General features: G+C 42.2%; 1 protein-coding gene across 2 annotated transcripts in view; it reads left to right on the plus strand.

Annotated features, from left to right (window-relative positions):
* The window catches only part of smc5 (structural maintenance of chromosomes 5), a 65,484-nt gene that overhangs the window by 40,297 nt on the left and 3,889 nt on the right, over window positions 1-21,298 (plus strand). Inside the window, exons 16-22 of one of the 2 annotated variants that reach the window (XR_006315499.2) lie at window positions 1,150-1,273; window positions 4,621-4,743; window positions 5,777-5,905; window positions 6,925-7,020; window positions 9,175-9,279; window positions 9,387-9,506; window positions 18,506-18,711. Coding sequence is in view for 1 of the 2 variants with exons in the window: in XM_043716602.2 (XP_043572537.2) it covers window positions 1,150-1,273; window positions 4,621-4,743; window positions 5,777-5,905; window positions 6,925-7,020; window positions 9,175-9,279; window positions 9,387-9,506 (697 nt within the window). In the remaining variant the exon portion in view is untranslated. The remainder of the gene's footprint in view (window positions 1-1,149; window positions 1,274-4,620; window positions 4,744-5,776; window positions 5,906-6,924; window positions 7,021-9,174; window positions 9,280-9,386; window positions 9,507-18,505; window positions 18,712-21,298) is intronic. The other variant, XM_043716602.2, reaches the window with a different exon arrangement.

Below are 21,298 nucleotides of genomic sequence, written 5' to 3' on the forward strand. Positions count from 1 at the left end.
CTGTCTCACTTTCCGGTGATCAACTAAACATGGGCGTCTATTTAAAATCCATCGACTCCCACAGCTACTGCATTACATCCAGGTCAACAATGCCCTCCTCAAGCACATCTCCTCCACTTCCTACACCTCCGCCCTCAAACCCCATCCCTCCAACAGCAACAAGTATAGAACCCACCCTGGTCCTTATCTCTTTCCACCTCCCCCCACCCACCCCCACGAATCACGAATCTCCGGATGCAGCACATTATCCGCTGCTATTTCCACCACTTTCAGTCAGATCCCACCAGCAAAGATATATATTTCCCTTCCCACCCTTATCTGCGATCTGCAGAGATCATTCCCTTCACAACTCCCTTCCACACCCAGGACCTTCAATTGCCATCCCTAGATGTGTAAAACCTGTGCCCACATCTCCCCTCTCACCTGCGTCCCAAGGATCTAAAGGATCATTTCAAATCCGGTGGAGAATTTCCTGCACATCCACCTACTTCATCTACTGCATCTGTTGCTCTCGGTGTGATCTCCTCTACATCGGGGAGGCAGGTCACCAACTTGCGGAGCAGTTCAGGAAACATCTCTGGGACTCGCACAGCAACCAATACCACCACCCTTGGCCAACCTCTTCAACTCCCCCAAAGATGTGCAGGTCCTGGGCCGCTTCCACTGCCATATTCACCCGCCAACTGGAGGAAGACAGCCTTACCTTCCGCCTTGGGACCTGCCATCCACACAGCACCAATATCAACTTCACCAGTTTCCCAATCTCCCCACTCCCCAACTTATCCCAGATGCAATCCTCCAACTCGGCACCGCCCTCCTAATTGTCCATCTTCCATCCCGTCTGTCTGCTCCACCCTCCCCACTGACCTATCGCAATTTACTCCCATCTCCCTCCAACTATCACCTTCCCCTCAGCCCCCTTCCGCCTCATTGCTGATGAAGGGCTTATGGCCAAAACTTAAAAATCTCCAGCTCTTCAGATGCTGCCTGGCCTGCTGTGCTTTTCCATTGCCACACTTTTTGATTATAACTACTCTGTAACAGAAAGCAAAACAGATGAGGATGGTCTTCATTCGAAGATAGGTACTGGAAATGCTTGAATGTTAAGAGAAGCTGCCGTTCTCCCCTTATTTAATAACTTGTTCTCAGTCTGAAGCAGATGGAGATGGACGCTATCAACATTGAAGAGGAAGAACAAAAAGCTAATGCTAAAATGAAGGCGATCCAAAATCAAAAGGCCAAATTAGTCTCTGAATTAACACAGCTTATTAGGGTAAGTGTTACAACAATTTATCTCATTATCTCCATAAAAAATCTGTCGACTCCATAACTCCTTGATTCAGTTGAATGAGTTCCCTTTAGCAAAATATGCTGGAATTTATTTTTTGTGTAATTTTTTTTTGTTCTGGAAATAACAGAATCACTGTCTTGACAAAAATATTTAGCTGTATAAGTAAATGCGAATCCGTATTGCTTAAATGAAAAGTATTCAAGACCCTAAAGAAATTCAGTGTATGCAGAAGCATTTTTGTATGCACATTAGCTTTGGATACACGTATAAGTGCTGTGCCTCGATTTTAAAGTTCGCTTTATTGTTTTCTAATCATTCCATTGCCCCCCTCATCACTCCATATTTCTTTAACCACCTCTAGTCCAAAAACCTGAGATCTCTGTCCCTCTCCAATTTTAGCCTCTTGTAATTTTTGATTTTCAGCACTCCATCTTTAGTTGCCTAAACCTTTAAATTGCTCCCTAAATCTCTCCACACACTTCTGTTTGAAGGTTTTCTGATAAGATGAATGTTCCTTTACAGTTCTGTTAAATCTGAGAGCTCAAAGACAAGTAGGAGTGATGAGAGTGCATTCATGTGTTGAGGTAATGTGTGTCGATTCAAGTTGGTTGGTGGGGTTGGAATATTTGAAAAGTAAATTTATAAGACCAACCAACTGTACAGTTCAGAAAGAGACCAATTGGGAATATAAGAACTGGAGCAGGCCATTCATCCTGTTCAGCCTGACGTGGCATTCTCATGATCATGGCTGATTGGACACTGCCATGTCTTTTACTCATTCTCATAACTCCGTTCTACTTTGGTAATCAAAGATCTATCAATTATTACTCGAGCATACTCAAAAGATTGACCTTACACAGCTTTCTGTGGCAGAGAATTCCAAATGTTCACAACCTTCTGAGTAATTGGTGTTGGGTCCTCTACTTTTTGTCATTTACATAAATGATTTGGATGCGAGCATAAGAGGTACAGTTAGTAAGTCTGCAGATGACACCAAAATTGGAGGTGTAGTGGACAGCGAAGAGGGTTACCTCCGATGACAACAGGATCTTGATCAGATGGGCCAATGGGCTGAGAAATGGCAGATGGAGTTTAATTCAGATAAATGCAAGGTGCTGCATTTTGGGAAAGCAAATCTTAGCAGGACTTATACACTTAATGGTAAGGTCCTAGGGAGTGTTGCTGAACAAAGAGACCTTGGAGTGCAGGTTCATAGCTCCTTGAAAGTGGAGTCGCAGGTAGATGGGATAGTGAAGACAGCGTTTGGTATGCTTTCCTTTATTGGTCAGAATATTGAGTACAGGAGTTGGGAGGTCATGTTGCGGCTGTACAGGTCATTGGTTAGGCCACTTTTGGAATATTGCGTGCAATTCTGGTCTCCTTATATCGGAAAGATGTTGTGAAACCTGAAAGGGTTCAGAAAAGATTTACAAGGATGTTTACAAGGGTTGGAGGATTTGAGCTATAGGGAGAGGCTGAACAGGCTGGGGCTGTTTTCCCTGGAGTGTTGGAGGCTGACTGGTGACCTTATGGAGGTTTACAAAATTATGAGGGGCATGGATAGGATAAATAGACAAAGTCTTTTCCCTGGGGTTGGGGAGTCCAGAACTAGAGGGCATAGGTTTAGGGTGAGAGGGGAAAGATATAAAAGCAGCCTATGGGGCACAGAGAGTGGTATGTGTCTGGAATGAGCTGTCTGAGGAAGTGGTGGAGGCTGGTACAATTGCAATATTTAAGAGGCATTTGGATGGGTATATGAATAGGAAGGGTTTGGAGGGATATGGGCTGGGTGCTGGCAGGTGGGACTAGATTGGGTTGGGATAGCTGGTCAGCATGGACGGGTTGGACCGAAGTATCTGTTTCCATGCTGTACATCTCTATGACTCTTAAGTAAAATCCTCCTCCTCTTGGACAGAATTATCAGTAAAGACTAATATTACATTAGCCTTCCTAGTTGTTGGCTGCACCTGCATATCAGCTTTCAGTGGCTCATTGACAAGGATACCCAAATTCCATTGTACATCAGCACTTTCCAATTCATTCAGCCCTTTGAGGCTGTGCTGGCCCTTTTTAAAAGAATAATCCATTTCTCTGCAGTATCCTCATATCCCTACAGTTGTTTTCTTAAGTATTTATCCAGTTTCTTTTTGTAAGTTAATATTGACCCTGTTTCCACCGTCCTTTTTGGGCAGTGCATTCCAAACCACAAACACTTCTTTAAGAAGGAAGTTTTCCTCATTGCTTTCTTTTGGTGGTTCGTCAATCTCCTTAGATTTGTATCCCTCTGAATTTTGAGCCTTCACCTACTGGAATTAGGCTCCCTGTATGTGCTTTATCTAAACTATTAATAGTTTTAAACACCACTATCAAATCTCCTTTTATTCCCTCTGGTCTAAGGAAAACAGCCCCAGTTACTCTGGTCTATCCTCATAATCGTTGTCCCTCGACTCTGCAATCATTCGGGTGAATCTTAGCTGTACCCACCTGTTCCAAAGCCTTCACATCCTTTCTACAAGGTGGTACTCACAATTATGCACAGACCTAAAATTCAAGAGAGGATGTAATCAGCTCTCCTTGATATTCAAAGAATTTGCCATCATTGAATCCCCCATTATTAACATCCTGAAGGTCACTTGACCAGAGTTTTCACATACTACTGTGGCAACAAGGGTAGGCCCTGACTCCCCAAAGCTTGCCTGCAACCTATTAGACACAAGTCAGAAGTTTTTTTGGAGTATTTATTATTTCCCTATTATAGCTGCAAGAGCATTTGAAAAGCTTAACACCATCCAGGGCTGTAGTGATTCAAAATGGCAGCATGTCACCCTCACAGAGCCAGTCAGAAGTAGGCAATAAATGCTAGCCTTCCCAATGATGCCCACATCCCATGGATAAATAAAAAGCATTTTATAAAGGTTTAACATAACTTCCTGTGTCTTGCAATCTGTACCTCTTTATAAAGCCCTCATACATACATACATACTTTAATGCTTGGGATTTTTTTTTTGTTCTTATTTTAAAGTTTACTTCCTCCTCCTCCTAATGTCTAAGTCTCTTTACCAGCTGGATAACCAATGCTCAAATTGTCCATGCATTGTAATTTTCCAAAAGCCAGAGTTACATATCCACAGCTAACATATCACATTTGTGCTGAAATCATGTACTCTTGCTCAATTTATCGTGTGATGTTGAATTTCAAACCTGTTATCCATTGAGAATGTGTTTATTTTGCCAAGTTCTTACCTCTGCAAGATTGGTGGGAATTTTGGACTGGCCAAGAATGGAGAACTTTGATTTCCAATATTAAAGTTGCAGCGTTTACTTTCCAGACCTGCCTCACACTGAACATGGAGAAAGTTGGCTTTGTTCTTGAAAACACGTCATTGACTTATCAGAAGAACCGGATGGAAACGGAACTAAAAGAATCAGCTGTGGAACAAAAAATGAAACAGGTACCATTTTGAATTCTGTTCCATTAAGTTATAGGGAAAAAGAAAGGACCGCAGATGCTGGAGATCAGAGTCAAGAGTGCGGTGCTGGAAAAGCACAGCAGATCCTGATGACGAGCGTATGCCCGAAACGTCGATTCTCCTGTTCCTCGGATGCTGCCTGACCTGCTGTGCTTTTCCAGCACCACACTCGACCGCAAAATTACAGCATAGAAGCAAACCATTCTGCTCAACTGGTCAGTATGTGCCACTTGAGCCTCGTGTCGCCTCAATGCTTTCCGTAAATAAAAATAAGCTCAATATTGCAAGTTCATAACCAGAAACGTACTCTACTTGCTGATTGACTCCATTCCAATTCATGAATCCTCCATTCAGGCAAAAATGTCTGACAAAACACACTCGGTTTTTCAGATGTTGGCTTTCAGGGTAGTGTAAGGAAGTTAAATTCACTTATTAGGGTTTAACTCAGACCATAAGACATAGGACCAGAAATTCGGCCATTCCACCCATAGAGTCTGCCCTGCCATTCAATCATGGCTGCTCAGTTTCTCAACCCCAACTTGTTCACACTGTGTGAACAATGCATGTTATATATGTTATTGTTAATTAAAGAATAACTGATTGTAAAAATACAGTTAGTAAACCTAGTGTGTACAAAAACTTTTATGCCAGTCATTTAAACTTAATTTGAGATTCATGTGCTTCTTTGTGTATATAGCTGTAATTCAAGATTTTTGAATTTTATATTCCCTTATAGTGAAATTAAGTAGCAAAACCAGTTGCATATTCAGGAAAAATTATATGCTGTGAATTAATGGGGAAGTTTAAAATGTGATTTATGTGTGTTAGGGTATTTGATTTAAAGGGCTCACGAGTGAATGGATCATGCAAATACTTTTGTAGTCTCTAGTGTTCTATTGGCAAATATGATCTAAAACTGAGGGAACAACAGAGAATTCCTTGACTGGATAATTGCTGCCCATGTAACTTTATAAATGGCTGCTTTACTCTCTGATGAAACCTTTCTGAATCACAGCAACAGTATGTAGAGTTGGATGAGAAAAAGCGACGACTTCTAAATATGTGTAAAGAGCGCATGAAAGCAGCCAGAGAGACCTGCGACCTGGATCCTAATGAAAGTGACATCCCTTCGGAGCTGATGACAGTAAGGAACGATGAAATGCTGAACTATAGCAAATTGTGGCTGTACCACTTATCTACCTGAAGTGTTTGTAGGCCTCAGCCTGTCATGATGTGTTATGTGATGCATGCCTGTTAATGGGAGTTCAAGAATTGCACGCTGAAATATAGATAAATATAAAGTGCAATGAATTATTTCCACTAAGTGGGATAATGGCTTAACCTCGTGCCAAACTAAATCAGGTGCAAATCTGCTGGCTTCTAGCGTATTCAGTTCACCATGTGTGAATAATTAAAGCAGTAATTATCTTTAATTATTCTGTTGATAAAGATGTAGTGATTTCTTTGATCGCAAAAGTGCGATTGCAGGGGCAAAAAAATTAGGAATAGTCATTTACTTTGAAAACTCATATAGGTGTTGCTGTAATATTGAAATTGTGGGTGATGACGACAAATTTTAAATTGCAGTTGTGCTCATACTAATGTTCTGGAAGAATATTATTCTGGGATATTGGAATCTTGCTTCAGGAATAATAAACATCAGTGCAAGTAAAGGAACTGGAATGCAACTGTGAATTGTCGATGTAGTTTTTATCTTGAAAGTAATCACTGTTGTACACATGAAATGGAAATTATTGGATCTTATTATACATAGTCACATTTATTATTGAATACAAAACAGTGAATGTGTTTTCTGAAAGAATAGGGATGGGGTTGGACAGAGGGACTGAGTATTGGAAGATCTGTGTGGCTCCTTTGACCAGGATGGATGCAACATTGTGATTCTTCATTTCACTGTTGCTTTCCACTATAAACACAGGGTGGCTGCAGTTAATCTCTAATCCCATTGCTTTTGCCGTGAATAGTTGTAAAGGCTGTTATTGAAGAATGCTGTTTTGCAAATAAACTCATCAAACCTCATTGTAACTGACTGCTTAATGTATTATTGAACATTGGTATTTATATTTAACTTGTCATGAAGTTAGAGTGAGCCATTTCAACCTTCGGTGATCTGTAAGTGTGACTACCTTCTCTCTGTTGTAGGCATTTCAAAGTCTTCCAAATTCACTGGATGAAATAGATGCTTCGCTTAATGAAGAAAGATCAAGAGCGTCCTGTTTCACTGGCTTGAACTCTTCAGTAAGAGTGTTGATTTACTTTTTTCAGCAGAACCTGATCAGATGTTTTGAGAAGTAAATGCATTCATTTATGTTGAGAGCATTAATCCTGTATCCCTTCTGTGATTTTCCTGAATTTCAGTTGAAGTAGTAATATTGGTACTCCTGTATGTGCATCAATGGGGGAAAGATAGATTTCCATCATAATTTAAGATACAGATGTTTATGCAAAAAATAAACTACATTAATATAGCACCTTTCTATGCCTTAGAATATCATGAAATGCTTACAGACCATTAAATACTTCGCAAGTGTAGTCACTGTTGAAATGGAGAACAACACAGCAAGTAACTTGTACGAAAAAGAACAAAAGAACTACAGGTGCTGGAGATGTGAAACAAAATCACAATTTGCTGGTAAAACCGAGTTGGTCTGGCAACATTTGTGCAGAGAAAGCAAAGTTAATGTTTTGAGTCCAGTGATTCTTCGTTAGAACTGATAGCTGTGAGGAAAAAGTAGTATTTATGCTGAAGATGAGGTTGGGTGTGGGGGCAAGAGGTGAGCAGATAGGTGGAGATGAAGCCCAGAATGGGGGTGAGAGATACGAAAGGGGAAGCAAATGAGGTGATTATTGATAGTAGGCCAAGACAGAAGAGAAGCTGGATAAGTCATAATGAGACCTGAGAGTAGAAGAGAATGGGTAGGCTGTGCTAAAAGCAACCCATGTCATGTAATAATATGCCTGACCGTGTGAATGGATCCCCTATATTAAAAGTAATTCGTGTCATGGCATTTCTGGATGTCGGAGTGTGCTTTAAAAAAAGGACAGAACTGTGCTTTTAAGTTATTGAACACTGTGTTGGGTCTGAGAGGCCAGAGTCCACAAATGGGAAATTAGATGTTGTTATTTGAGCTTGTGCTGAGGCTCACTGGAACATTGCAGCAGGCCTGTGATAAAAAAGTTGGCATGGGTACACTGGTGTGATGAAGCAGAAAACTGGAAGCTTGTGGTCATGTTTATGGATGAATTTGTACACCAGGTTCCACAAACTTCAATCACATCAATAAGATTATCTGTTTCAGGTATTGGTCAAAACATTTACTTAGAAACTTGACTCCAGTCAGAAATATTTAATTCAGATAAGTGCATCATTATTACATTTAGAATATCCAAAGGGAACTATTATTGCGAGCTATATAAATTTCCTTTCACAGTAGCTGAGAATTGTGTTATGTGGTAACTTAATTAGAAACATTTGCTACGGTTGTCTGCAAATCCAAGATGAACACAGATGTCCTCAAGCTGCCATGATAGTAACATAATGAGTTATAGAGATGTACAGCACAGAAACAGACCCTTCGGTCCAACCCATCCATGCTGACCAGATATCCCAACCCAATCTAGTCCCATCTGCCAGCACCCGGCCCATATCCCTCCAAACCCTTCCTATTCATATACCCATCCAAATGCCTTTTAAATGTTGTAATTGTACCAGCCTCCTCCACTTCCTTTGGCAGCTCATTCCACACCCTACCACCCTCTCCCTGGAAAAAGTTGCCCCTTAGGTCTCTTTTATATCTTTCTCCTCTCATCCTAAACCTAGTTCTGGACACCCCTACCCCAGGGAAAATACTTTGTCTATTTATCCTATTCATGCCCCTCATGATTTTATAAATCTCTATAAGGTCCCCGGCATCCTCTGACGCTCCAGGGAAAACAACCCCAGCCTGTTCAGCCTCTCCCTAAAGCTCAGATCCTGGCAACATCCTCCCAAATCTTTTCTGACCCCTTTCAAGTTTTACAACATCTTTCCGATAGGAAGGAGACCAGAATTGCATGCAATATTCCAATAGCAGCCTAACCAATGTTCTGTACAGTCGCAATATGACCTCCCAACTCCTGTACTCAATACTCTGACCAATAAAGGAAAGCATACCAAACATTGCCTTCACTACCCTGTCTACCTGCGACTCCATTTTAAGGAGCTATGAACCTGCATTCCAAGGTCTCTTTGTTCAGCAACACTCCCTCGGATCTTACCATTAAGTGTATAAGTCCTGCTAAGATTTGCTTTCCCAAAATGCAGCACCTCACATTTACCTGAATTAAACTCCATTTGCCACTTCATGATTCGCTATTTATTTCAATTGATATATTCAATGTAATAACTTCTAGGTTATAGATGAATACAAGAGGAGGAAACAAGAAATAGAAAATTTATCAGAAGAGCTGAGTAGAAAAAAGAATGACCTGGAAGAGTATAAACTGAACATCTCACAGGTAGTTGAAGAAACAATTTATTCAGACCTTTCATTTTTATGTTTGTTCTTAACATCAATGTGAGTCATTCATGTATTTCTTTGAATTTACTTTATCACTTCCCATAGGTGAAAGAAAAATGGCTAAATCCTTTGAAACAGCTTGTCGAACAAATTAATGAGAAGTTTAGTGAATATTTCTGCTCAATGCAGTGCGCAGGAGAAATTGATTTGCACACAGATAATGAGGTAGGATGATCTGCATCTGTATTTTGACATTGACATGCTCCCAATAATGTCCCTAATACCACTTATCAAGCAGTTCAACTCTCAGCATAACTAAGTTATCATTAAGTTGTTACCTTCTTGCAAGATGTTGGTCATTGTTGACGTGATAATTATAGAACTCCCTGGCCATTTGGGTGACCTGAGACATTTATCAAACCTTTTTATATCTGAAGAAATCACCTACCACGTTTGGCCCTAGTCATTTGTTCACTGCCATAAGATGATTCAAAGCTGACAAACTAAATATGATTTCAGCATATCCGCTTGTTGTTTTTGACCAAGTCATTGAAATGCATCATACAATAGTCATTTAGCCCTGTCATTTAACCCTATTTTCCCGTGATAGAAGCATAAACTTCATCAGTTATTTCAATCCTGACACCCTATAGATTATTATGGAATATAAAGATTTTTGTGTACACAGTTATTTTTGTAATTATTCATAGGATAAAGGCATCATTGGCTGGGCCAGCATTTGTTGCTCATCCATAGTAGCTCTTGAAAACATGTTTGTCTTGAACCACTGCAGTCTATTTGGTATCGCGACTCTCACAATGCTATTCAGGACAGAGTTACAGGATTTCGACCCAGCGACACTGAGGGTACAGAAAAATATCTGGCACTGAAGGAACAGAAACATATATTTCCAAGTCAAGATGCTGAGTGTCTTTGAGAGACAATAGACAATAGGTGCAGGAGTAGGCCATTCAGCCCTTCGAGCCTGCACCACCATTCAATATGATCATGGCTGATCATCCTTAATCAGTATCCTGTTCCTGCCTTATCTCCATAACCCTTGATTCCACTATCCTTGAGAGCTCTATCCAACTCTTTCTCAATTGAATCCAGAGACTGGGCCTCCACTGCCTTCTGGGGCAGAGGATTCCACACAGCCACCACTCTCTGGGTGAAGAACTTTCTCCTCATCTCTGTCCTAAATGGTCTATCCCGTATTTTTAAGCTGTGTCCTCTGGTTCGGCACTCACCCATCAGCGGAAACATGTTTCCTGCCTCCAGAGTGTCCAATTCTTTAATAATCTTATATGTCTCAATCATCTCCCTCTCGGTCTTCTAAACTCAAGGGTACACAAGCCCAGTCGCTCCAGTCTTTCAGCGTAAGGTAATCCTGCCATTCCAGGAATTGACCTTGTGAACCTCCGCTGCACTCCCTCAATAGCCAGCATGTCTTTCCTCAAATTTGGAGACCAGAACTGCACACAGTACTCCAGGTGTGGTCTCACCAGGGCTTTGTACAGCTGCAGAAGAACCTCTTTGCTTCTATACTCAATCCCTCTTGTTATGAAGGCCAGCATGCTATATGAGCCTTCTTCACTATCTGCTGTACCTGCATGCTTGCCTTCATTGACTGGTGTACAAGAACACCCAGATCTCTTTGTACTGCCCCTTTACCTAAATGGAATCAATTTAGGTAGTAATCTACCTTCCTGTTCTTGCCACCAAAGTGGATAACCATACATTTATCCACATTAAACTGCATCTGACCACTCACCTAACCTGTCCAGGTCACTCTGTAATTTCCTAACATCCTCCTCACATTTCACCCTGCCACCCAGCTTAGTATCATCAGCAAATTTGCTAATGTTATTACTAATACCATCTTCTATATCATTAACATATATTGTAAAAAGCTGTGGTCCCAGCAGTGATCCCTGCGGTACCCCACTGGTCACTGCCTGCCATTCCAAAATGGAGCCGTTTATCACTACTCTTTGTTTCCTATCAGCCAACCAACTTTCAATCGAAGTTAGTACTTTGCCCCCAATACCATGCGCCCTAATTTTGCTCACTAACCTCCTATGTGGGACTTTATCAAAAGCTTTCTGAAAGTCCAGGTACACTACATCTACTGGATCTCCCTCGTCCATCTTCAGAGTTACATCCTCAAAAAAATCCAGAAGATTAGTCAAGCATGATTTCCCCTTCATAAATCCATGCTGACTCTGACCTATCCTGTTACTACTATCCAGATGTGTCGTAATTTCATCCTTTATAATAGACTCCAGCATCTTTCCCACCACTGAGGTCAGACTAACTGGTCTATAATTTCCTGCTTTCTCTCTCCCACCTTTCTTAAAAAGTGGTAGAACATTAGCCACCCTCCAATCCGCAGGAACTGATCCCGAATCTATCGAACTCTGGAAAATAATCACCAATGCATCCCACGATTTCTCGAGCCACCTCCTTCAGTATCCTGGGATGTAGACCATCAGGCCCCGGAGAGTTATCAACCTTCAGACCTAACAGTCTCTCCAACACCAAATCCTGGCAAATATAAATTCCCTAAAGTTCAGGTCCTTCAGCCACTGTTACCTCAGGGAGATTGCTTGTGTCTTCCCCAGTGAACACAGATCTGAAGTACCAATTCAATTCTTCTGCAATTTCTTTGTTCCCTGTAATATATTCCCCTGTTTCTGTCTTCAAGGGCCCAATTTTAGTCTTAACCATTTTTTTGCCTTGCACATACCTGAAAAAGCTTTTACTATCCTCCTTTATATTTTTGGCCAGTTTACCTTCGTACCTCATTTTTTCTCTGCATATTTCCTTCTTAGTAATCCTCTGTTGCTCTTTAAAAGCTTCCCAGTCCTCCGTTTTCCCACTTATCTTTGCTATGTTATACTTTTTCTCTTTTAACTTTATATGTTCCTTAACTTCCCTCGTCAGCCTCGGCCACCCATGCCTCCTCCTCGGATCTTTCTTCCTTTTTGGAATGAACTGATCCTGCAACTTCTGCATTATACACAGAAATATCTGCCATTGTTCCTCCAATGTCATCCCTGCTAAGGTATTGCACCATTGAACTTTGGCCAGCTCCTCCCTCATAGCTCCATCGTTCCCTTTATTCCACAGAAATATTGTCACTTCCGATTGTACCCTCTCCCTCTCAAATTGCAGATTGAAGCTTATTGTATTATGGTCACTACGTCCCAATGGCTCTTTCACTTCGAGGTCCCTGATCAATTCTGGTTCGTTGCACAATACCAGATCCAGAATTGCCTTCTCCCTGGTCGGCTCCAGCACCAGCTGCTGTAAGAATCCACCTCGGAGGCACTCCACAAAGTCTCTTTCTTGAGGTCCAAAACCATCCTGATCCTCCCAGTCTGCCTGCATGTTGAAATCCCCCATAACAACTGTAGTAACATCTTTGCGACAGGCCAATATCAGCTCCTGATTCAACTTGCATCCGACATCCAGACTACTGTTTGGGGGCCTGTAGATAACTCCCAAGAGGGTCTTTTTACCCTTAGAATTTCTCAGCTCTATCCACACTGACTCTACATCCCTTGATTCTAGGTCCCCCCCGCACAAGGGACTGAATATCATCCCTTACCAACATGGCCACCCCACCCCTCTGCCTGTCAGTCTGTCCTTACGATAGCACGTGTAGCCTTGAATAATCATTTCCCAGGCCTTGTCCACTTGAAGCCACGTCTGTTATCCCCACAGTATTGCATCTGCCAATTTCCAAAAGAGTCTCAAGCTCATCCATCTTATTTCTAATGCTTCGTGCATTTATGTATAGTATTTTTAATTTGTTACTGCCCTCACCCTTCCCATCAACTCCTATTTCACTCAACTTTACAGCATGATCCCTTTTTGAGTTTTCTGCCTCTGATACAGTTGTCTTTCTTGACTTCCCTTGTTTTAACTTTCCCTTCAATTTCCTTCTTAAACATCCAGTTTGTCCCTCCCCACTGCTACTTAGTTTAAATGTAGCTGTGTTGCAGTAGCAAACCTGCCTGCCAGAATGCTGGTCCCTATCCTATTAAGGTGCACACTGTCTCTCTTGTATAATTTATGCTTACCACAAAACATACCCCAGTGTTTAAAAGAAGAGGAGCTGCAGATGGTGGTGTTCTTGTGTATGTGTTGCCTTGTCCTTCTAGATGGTAGTGGCTGTGGGTTTGAAAGGTGCTGTCCAAGGACCTTTGGTGAATTTCTGCAGTGTGTCTTGTGGATGGTATGCACTGCTGCAACTGAGTATGGTGTAGTAAGTGAATATTTGTAAATCTGCTGTTAAGTGGGCTCCTTTGACTTGCATGGAGTCAAGCTTCTTGAGTGTTCTTGGAGCTGCATTCATTCAGGAAAGTGTAGAGTGATAGATCACACCCCCAAGTGTGCCTTTGTAGAAGGTAGGCAGGTTTTGGGGAGTCGGAAGATGTTAATCACTGCTCTTGTAGCCAGAATATTTGTACAGCTATTTTATTTCAGTTTCTGTTTGATTGTAATTCCCAGAATGTTAATAGTGGAGCATTAATCGATGGTAATGCCGTTCGAATATGAAGGAGTGATTGTTAAATTCTTAGATTCTCTTCTGAAGATGGTCATTGCTCGGCACTAGCGTGGCACGAATGTTACTTGCCACTTTTCAGACCAAGCAGGTCTTGCTGCAGTTTACATGGGCTTCTTCAGTGTCAGAGGAGTTGTGAATGATGCTGAACATCATGCAGCCACCAGCCAATTTACCATTTCCTAACAATAGACAATAGGTGCAGGAGTAGGCCATTCAGCCCTTCGAGTCTGCACCGCCATTCAATATAATCATGGCTGATCATTCCTAATCAGTATCCTGTTCCTGCCTTATCTCCATAACCCTTGATTCCACTATCTTTGAGAGCTCTATCCAACTCTTTCTTAAATGAATCCAGAGACTGGGCCTCCACTGCCCTCTGGGGCAGAGCATTCCACACAGCCACCACTCTCTTGGTGAAGAGGTTTCTCCTGAGCTCTGTCCTAAATGGTCTACCCTGTATTTTTAAGCTGTGTCCTCTGGTTCGGCACTCACCCATCAGTGGAAATATGTTTCCTACTGCCAGAGTGTCCAATCCTTTCATAATCTTATACGTCTCAATCAGATCCCCTCTCAGTCTTCGAAACTCAAGGGTATACAAGCCCAGTCGCTTCAGTCTTTCAGTGTACGGTAATCCTGCCATTCCAGGAATTGACCTTGTGAATCTACGCTGCACTCCCTCAATAGCCAGAATGTCTTTTCTCAAATTTGGAGACCAGAACTGCACACAGTACTCCAGGTGTGGTCTCACCAGGGCCCTGTACAGCTGCAGAAGCACCTGTTTGCTTCTATACTCAATTCCTCTTGTTATGAAGCCAGCATGCTATTAGCCTCCTTCACTACCTGCTGTACCTGCATGCTGGCCTTCATTGACTGGTGTACAAGAATATCCAGATCTCTCTGTACTGCCCCTTTACATAAATTGATTCCATTGAGGTAGTAGTCTGCCTTCCTGTTCTTGCCACCAAAGTGGATAACCATACATTTATCCACATTAAACTGCATCTGCCATGCATCTGCCCACTCACTTAACTTGTCCAGGTCACCCTGTAATCTCCTAACATCCTCATCACATTTGACCCTGCCACCCAGCTTAGTATCATCAGCAAATTTGCTAATGTTATTGCTGATACCATCTTCTATATCATTAACATATATTGTAAAAAGCTGCGGTCCCAGCACGGATGCCTGCGGTACCCCACTGGTCACTGCCTGCCATTCCGAAATGGAGCCGTTTATCACTACCCTTTGTTTCCTATTAGCCAACCAATTTTCAATCCAATCTAGTACCTTGCCCCCAATACCATGCGCCCTAATTTTACTCACTAACCTCCTGTGTGGGACTTTATCAAAAGCTTTCTGAAAGTCCAGGTACACTACATCTACTGGATCTCCCTCGTCCATCTTCAGAGTTACATCCTCAAAAAAATCCAAAAGATTAGTCAAGCATGATTTCTCCTTCATAAATCCATGCTGACTCTGTCCTATCCTGTTACTACTATCCAGATGTGCAGTAATTTCATCCTTTATAATACACTCCAGCATCTTTCCCACCACTGTGGTCAGACTAGCTGGTCTATAATTTCCTGCTTTCTCTCTCCCACCTTTCTTAAAAAGTGGTAGAACATTAGCCACCCTCCAATCCGCAGGAACTAATCCCGAATCTATCGAACTCTGGAAAATAATCACCAATGCATCCCACGATTTCTCGAGCCACCTCCTTCAGTATCCTGGGATGCAGACCATCAGGCCCCGGAGAGTTATCAACCTTCAGACCTAACAGTCTCTCCAACACCAAATCCTGGCAAATATAAATTCCCTTAAGTTCAGGTCCTTCAGCCACTGTTACCTCAGGGAGATTGCTTGTGTCTTCCCCAGTGAACACAGATCTGAAGTACCATTTAATTCCTCTGCCATTTCTTTGTTCCTAATAATATATTCCCCTGTTTCTGTCTTCAAGGGCCCAATTTTTGTCCTAACCATTTTTTTGCCTTGCACATACCTAAAAAAGCCTTTACTATCCTCCTTAATATTCTTGGCCAGTTTTCCTTCGTACCTCATTTTTCCTCTGCGTATTTCCTTCTTAGTAATCCTCTGTTGCTCTTTAAAAGCTTCCCAGTCCTCAGTTTTCCCACTTATCTTTGCTATGTTATACTTTTTCTCTTTTAACTTTATATGTTTCTTTACTTCCCTCGCCAGCCACAGCCGCCCATGCCTCCTCCTGGGATCTTTCTTCCTTTTAGGAATGAACTGATCCTGCAACTTCTGCATTATACACAGAAATATCCGCCATTGTTCCTCCACTGTCATCCCTGCTAAGGTATTGCACCATTGAACTTTGGCCAGCTCCTCCCTCATAGCTCCCTTTATTCAACAGAAGTACTGTCACTTCCGACTGTACCCTCTCCCTCTCAAATTGCAGATTGAAGCTTATTGTATTATGGTCACTACTTCCCAATGGCTCCTTCACTTCGAGGCCTCTGACCAATTCTGGTTCGTTACACAATACCAGATCCAGAATTACCTTCTCCCTGGTCGGCTCCAGCACCAGCTGCTCTAAGAATCCATCTCTGAGGCACTCCACAAAGTCTCTTTCTTGAGGCCCAATACCATCCTGATTCTCCCAGTCTACCTGCATGTTAAAATCCCCCATAACAACTGTAGTGACATCTTTGCGACAGGCCAATTTCAGCTCCTGATTTAACTTGCATCCGACATCCAGACTACTGTTTGGGGGCCTGGAGATGACTCCCAAGAGGGTCTTTTTACCCTTTAGTATTTCGAAGCTCTATCCACACTGACTCTACATCCCCTGATTCTAGGTTCCCCCGCGCAAGGGACTGAATATCGTCCCTTACCAACAAGGCCACCCCCCACTCCCCCCTCCCTGCCTGTCAGTCTGTCCTTACAATAGCACGTGCATCCTTGAATATTCATTTCCCAGGCCCTGTCCACTTGAAACCACGTCTCAGTTATCCCCACAATATCGTATCTGCCAATTTCCAAAAGAGCCTCAAGCTCATCCATCTTATGTCTAATGCTTTGTGCATTCATGTATAGTATTTTTAATTTGTTACTGCTCTCACCCTTCCCATCAACCCTTATTTCACTCAACCTTACAGCATGATGCCTTTCCAAGTTTTCTGCCTCATTGATACAGTTGTCTTTCTTGACTTCTCTTGTTCTAACTTTCCCTTCAATTTCTTTTTTAAACATCCAGCTTGTCCTCTTCCCCCCCACTACTTAGTTTAAATGTAGCGGTGTTGCAGTAGAAAACCTGCCTGCCCGAATGCTGGTCCCTAACCTATTAAGGTGCAAGCCGTCTCTCTTGTAGAATTTATGCTTACCACAAAATATACCACAGTGATCCAAGAACTTAAATCCTTGCTTCCTGCACCAGTTCCCTAACCACACGTTCAAGTCCATTCTCTCCCTGTTTCTGGCCACACTAGCCCGAGGAACTGGAAGCAAACCGGAGATAACCACCTTGGACGTCCTGCTTTTCAGCCTTCTTCCTAGTTCTCCGAAGTCTCGCTGTAGTATGTTCCTCCTCTTCTTCCCGACATCATTTGTGCCGACATGTACCACCACCTCTGGCTCTTCACCCTCATCCTTGAGGATTTCCTGCACTCTGTCCTCGATGTCTTTCACTCTAGCACCAGGAAGGCAACACGCCATCCTTAAATCCCGTCTGCTGCCACAAAAACCCCGGTCAGTTCCTCTCACGATGGAGTCCCCTATTACCACGGCTCTGTGCGATGTCCGACTCTTCCGCTCTGCCTCTGCGGCAACTTTTGATTGACAAACTTGGCCGCCTTGCGAACTGGCAGTGTCATAAGTCTCTGTTTCCAAAAGCTTCAACTTGTTCCTGACAGGTACTTCTCCCGGGGTCTCTTGCACTTGTCTCCTCCCCGCCTTCCTCATCGTCTGCTCTCTTCTGGCATGATTGGTGTAATAACATCGCTGAAGGTCTTGTCCAGAAAGATCTCGTTCTCTCGGATGAGCCTAAGGTCTTCGAGTTCTTTCGTCAGCGCTGCAATATGCTCGGTCAATTGCTGAATGTGCACACATTTTCCACACAGAAACGAGCCAGACACACCAGAGTCGTTGACCTCCCACATCAAGCACGTAGCACACTGAACCAGCTGGGCAGTCATGTCTTCACCCTCTTCAACTGTGGTGTAATCACTTCACTCAACCTCCTTGTCAAAGATTCCTGAACTGAAGCCTCACTCTTCGATCTAAACTTCCTTAGACCCTCTTTTATGATGGAGGGAAGCAACTGAAAATGATTGCACCTATGGCACAACCGTGAGGAACTCTAGCAGAAATGTCCTGCAGCTGAGCTAACTGACTTCCCATAGCACAACCTCCTTCCTGTTATACTGAGTATGATGATAACAGCAGGTCAAGCAGCTTCAGAGGAGCAGGGGTGTCAACTTTTCAGGTCAGGACCTTTCATTTGGACTGGGTATGACTGCAGTCAGTGATGAGATCTCCACCTGATTCCCATTGATTCTGGCTTTCCAGTAAAATATCTAAAGCTTGAAGAAAATCAGTTTGTATTCCTTCACCAGTTGCTGTAACCTGTGGTCCTTAAACCTAGTAACTAACAATGATTGTTCCTTCATATTCACTGGCATTTCCATAGATGAATGCTCGACTGTCAGCATCTGGGAATTACCTTTAGTTTACAGTTAGTGCACCAATTGGCCGTGTCTCCCAAGAATGGAAAAGAACCCAAGAAAAGAGATTGATGAACAGAAAATCCTGGCAAGCAAAAGGATCATCTCAGCAAATCCTTTGAAAGGTGCTGTCCAAGGAGCTCTGGAGATTTTCTGCAGTGTCTTGTGGATGGTATGCACTGCTGCAACTGAGTTTGGTGGAGTTAGTGAATATTTGTATTGGGGTGATTGCACTGCTTTCCCAACTTTTTCACCTCCGTCTGTAATGCATTTGTCTGTTTGTGTCTTTACATACATATGTGTAGGGTTTCTTTAATGGGAGTTCTGTGCTGTGAAAGAACTGTTAGAATGGAAGTAGGACTTCATGTTTTTGAAGGTGACCTATCAGAATCTCCACTCAGAAATGCCAGTCACCCTTTTTTTTTTGTTTAAAAGAAATGTGACAATCTGTGTGAGATTGTCACTCCTTGGAAACTCCAGTCTGTTTCTAAAAAAATGATCCCATGAGTATGACGATGGCTGATGCTTAGTTAGTGTGACACAACCCTTCCAATTTTCGCACTAGCCCCCATATCTTGGTAAGAAACACTTGGCAATGTTGACAGGACTGAGTTTGTCATTTGTTTCTGGTAGCTAGATTGATGCCAAGTGGTCCATCTTTTGAGATGTTTTAATAGTTATAGATTTCTGGTCCATTTTAGAGAGCCGTTAAGGGTTATATCTGTGGGTATGGAGTCACAAGTAAGCTACGCCAGGTAAGAAAAGCAGCATTTCTTTAGTGAGCCAGATCATATTTTCGATAGTATTTGGATTCTTTGTCATCATTAGACATTTAATTCCAGATTCTATTGCATTCACCATCTGCTGTGGTTACAAGAATTTTACCTTGGTCTTTGGGTTACCTGGCCATTGACAAGTATTATTCTGCCATCACCTCCCTAATCTAATGTTCTTGCTGATCTATTATGTCGTGACAATTGTTATGATCTCAGTCCTGACCAGTATACCTCTTTTTCTAAAAAAGACGAAATCCAAAATCCTAGTTATTGAAAGAATAAAACCAGAGAATTCCACAGTTTAAAACAGAAGACATTTTGCTATGCAAGAGTCAAAGTAAACAAACAATACTAAAGTCACTATCTTTATTCTAAAACTAGAATCAACATGAAATAACAGGCAAAAGTTAATCAATGATAAACTATAATTTAAATGTTAAAAAGCAGATACAATTAAAAAAGATCTTATGAATTTAATCAGTGGTCCACCCATCAAATATGTTATCAGTCTCAGTTACAAAGTCCTTCAGGTGTCTAGCTACTTCTCAAAGAATTTCAGAGGTTCCTTCTAGGATTTTCCCTGATCTCCAGCTGACGACTGTATCCAACCAATTTGGATGCGCCCATCAACAAAACGGACATGCCTGCAGAACTACCTCAATTGTGTTTACAACAGCCTGGATAGCATTCATCACCAGTTTTATCTTCAAATAACAAATAGCAGCAGGAGAGACAGTATTTTTAACTAACCATAGCTTCTGGATTCCGACTCCATCATTTTCAGCCTCCCTGCACTGTAACACTCAATCATCATCAGAGCGCTGAGAGCTGTGTCTCTTTTTAATGATTTCAACTAATTTCAGTCTGCCTTGAAGTCTTGTTTTTCTATCTCGGTTTCAGTCTTTGTTTCCTTGAAATCTAGAAGGGTGAGTTTCCCAATTCAATTTATTTATTGTCCTGTCCTACTGTCCTCCTTCAGTAACGTCTTAGATATCTTGTTTCACAATGCACACACAAAAATAAGTGAAGAAGCATGAATGAGTCATCCTGAGCAACAACATCTATGAAATTGTGCGCATGCGTATTAATCTGTAAAGTATCCTGGGAATGAGCAAGCATTATTACAAATCCACAAGCCATTTTAGTGCAAACATGTGACCTATTCCAATAAGAAGTATACATGAGTCATGTAAGATTAGGCTTTCCCCTTGATTGAATAGAAGTAATCTCTGAATCATTTCTTGCTTTCTGTTTAAATGTTGTTTGTGTATCTTTTAATATTGATTACCGCTGCAATGGAAACACTGGCTATTTATTCTGTCATTTGTTCTACACGCCTTTCATTGTAGCTACTGATGGTGATTGCAACTATTGTATTTTTTGCACTGTGCCTTGCTGTATCCTACCTGAGTGAAGAACAGGCTTTTTATTGTATCAACAGACATTGAATATAGTGTTCCTTTGTTTTCATTTAAATTATGTCATTTTTGTGGGTTCTGCAAACTTATTTCTCCAGTTACTGGTTGCAAATGGCCATATTGCTTCCAGTTTATCAATGAGAATTGAGGTGTGGCCTTCATTGTGGTTCAGGATAGTGGCAGAGGAGGGATCCTGAGCTCTTCCGCTCTGACCACTTTTCTTTATTTTGTTTATTGCTTTTTCCTTTTTTAGTTTTTCAATTTTTCTTTTCTCTACATACCTTCTGGAGGGAGCTCGGTCTTGGAGGCAGTAGCAGTGGTGGTAGCTGCTAAGGGTTTTGGCTTTTGTGCTCGGGCAGAGTTCTGGCAGTCGGCAGCATCATGGGAGCAGGCAGCCTGTGGTGGCCGGCGGTGAGAATGGGAGCAGGCAGTCTGTGGTGGCTGTCGGTGAGAATGGGAGCAAGCAGCCTTTGGTGGCTGGCGGTGAGAATGGGAGCAGGCAGCCTGTGGTGGCTGTCAGTGAGAATGGGAGCAAGCAGCCTTTGGTGGCTGGCGGTGAGAATGG

This window comes from Chiloscyllium plagiosum, unplaced genomic scaffold (genome assembly GCF_037043375.1).
Source record: "Chiloscyllium plagiosum isolate Xiang-an unplaced genomic scaffold, Cpla_swu_hap1 HiC_scaffold_2, whole genome shotgun sequence".
NCBI lineage: Eukaryota > Metazoa > Chordata > Chondrichthyes > Orectolobiformes > Hemiscylliidae > Chiloscyllium > Chiloscyllium plagiosum.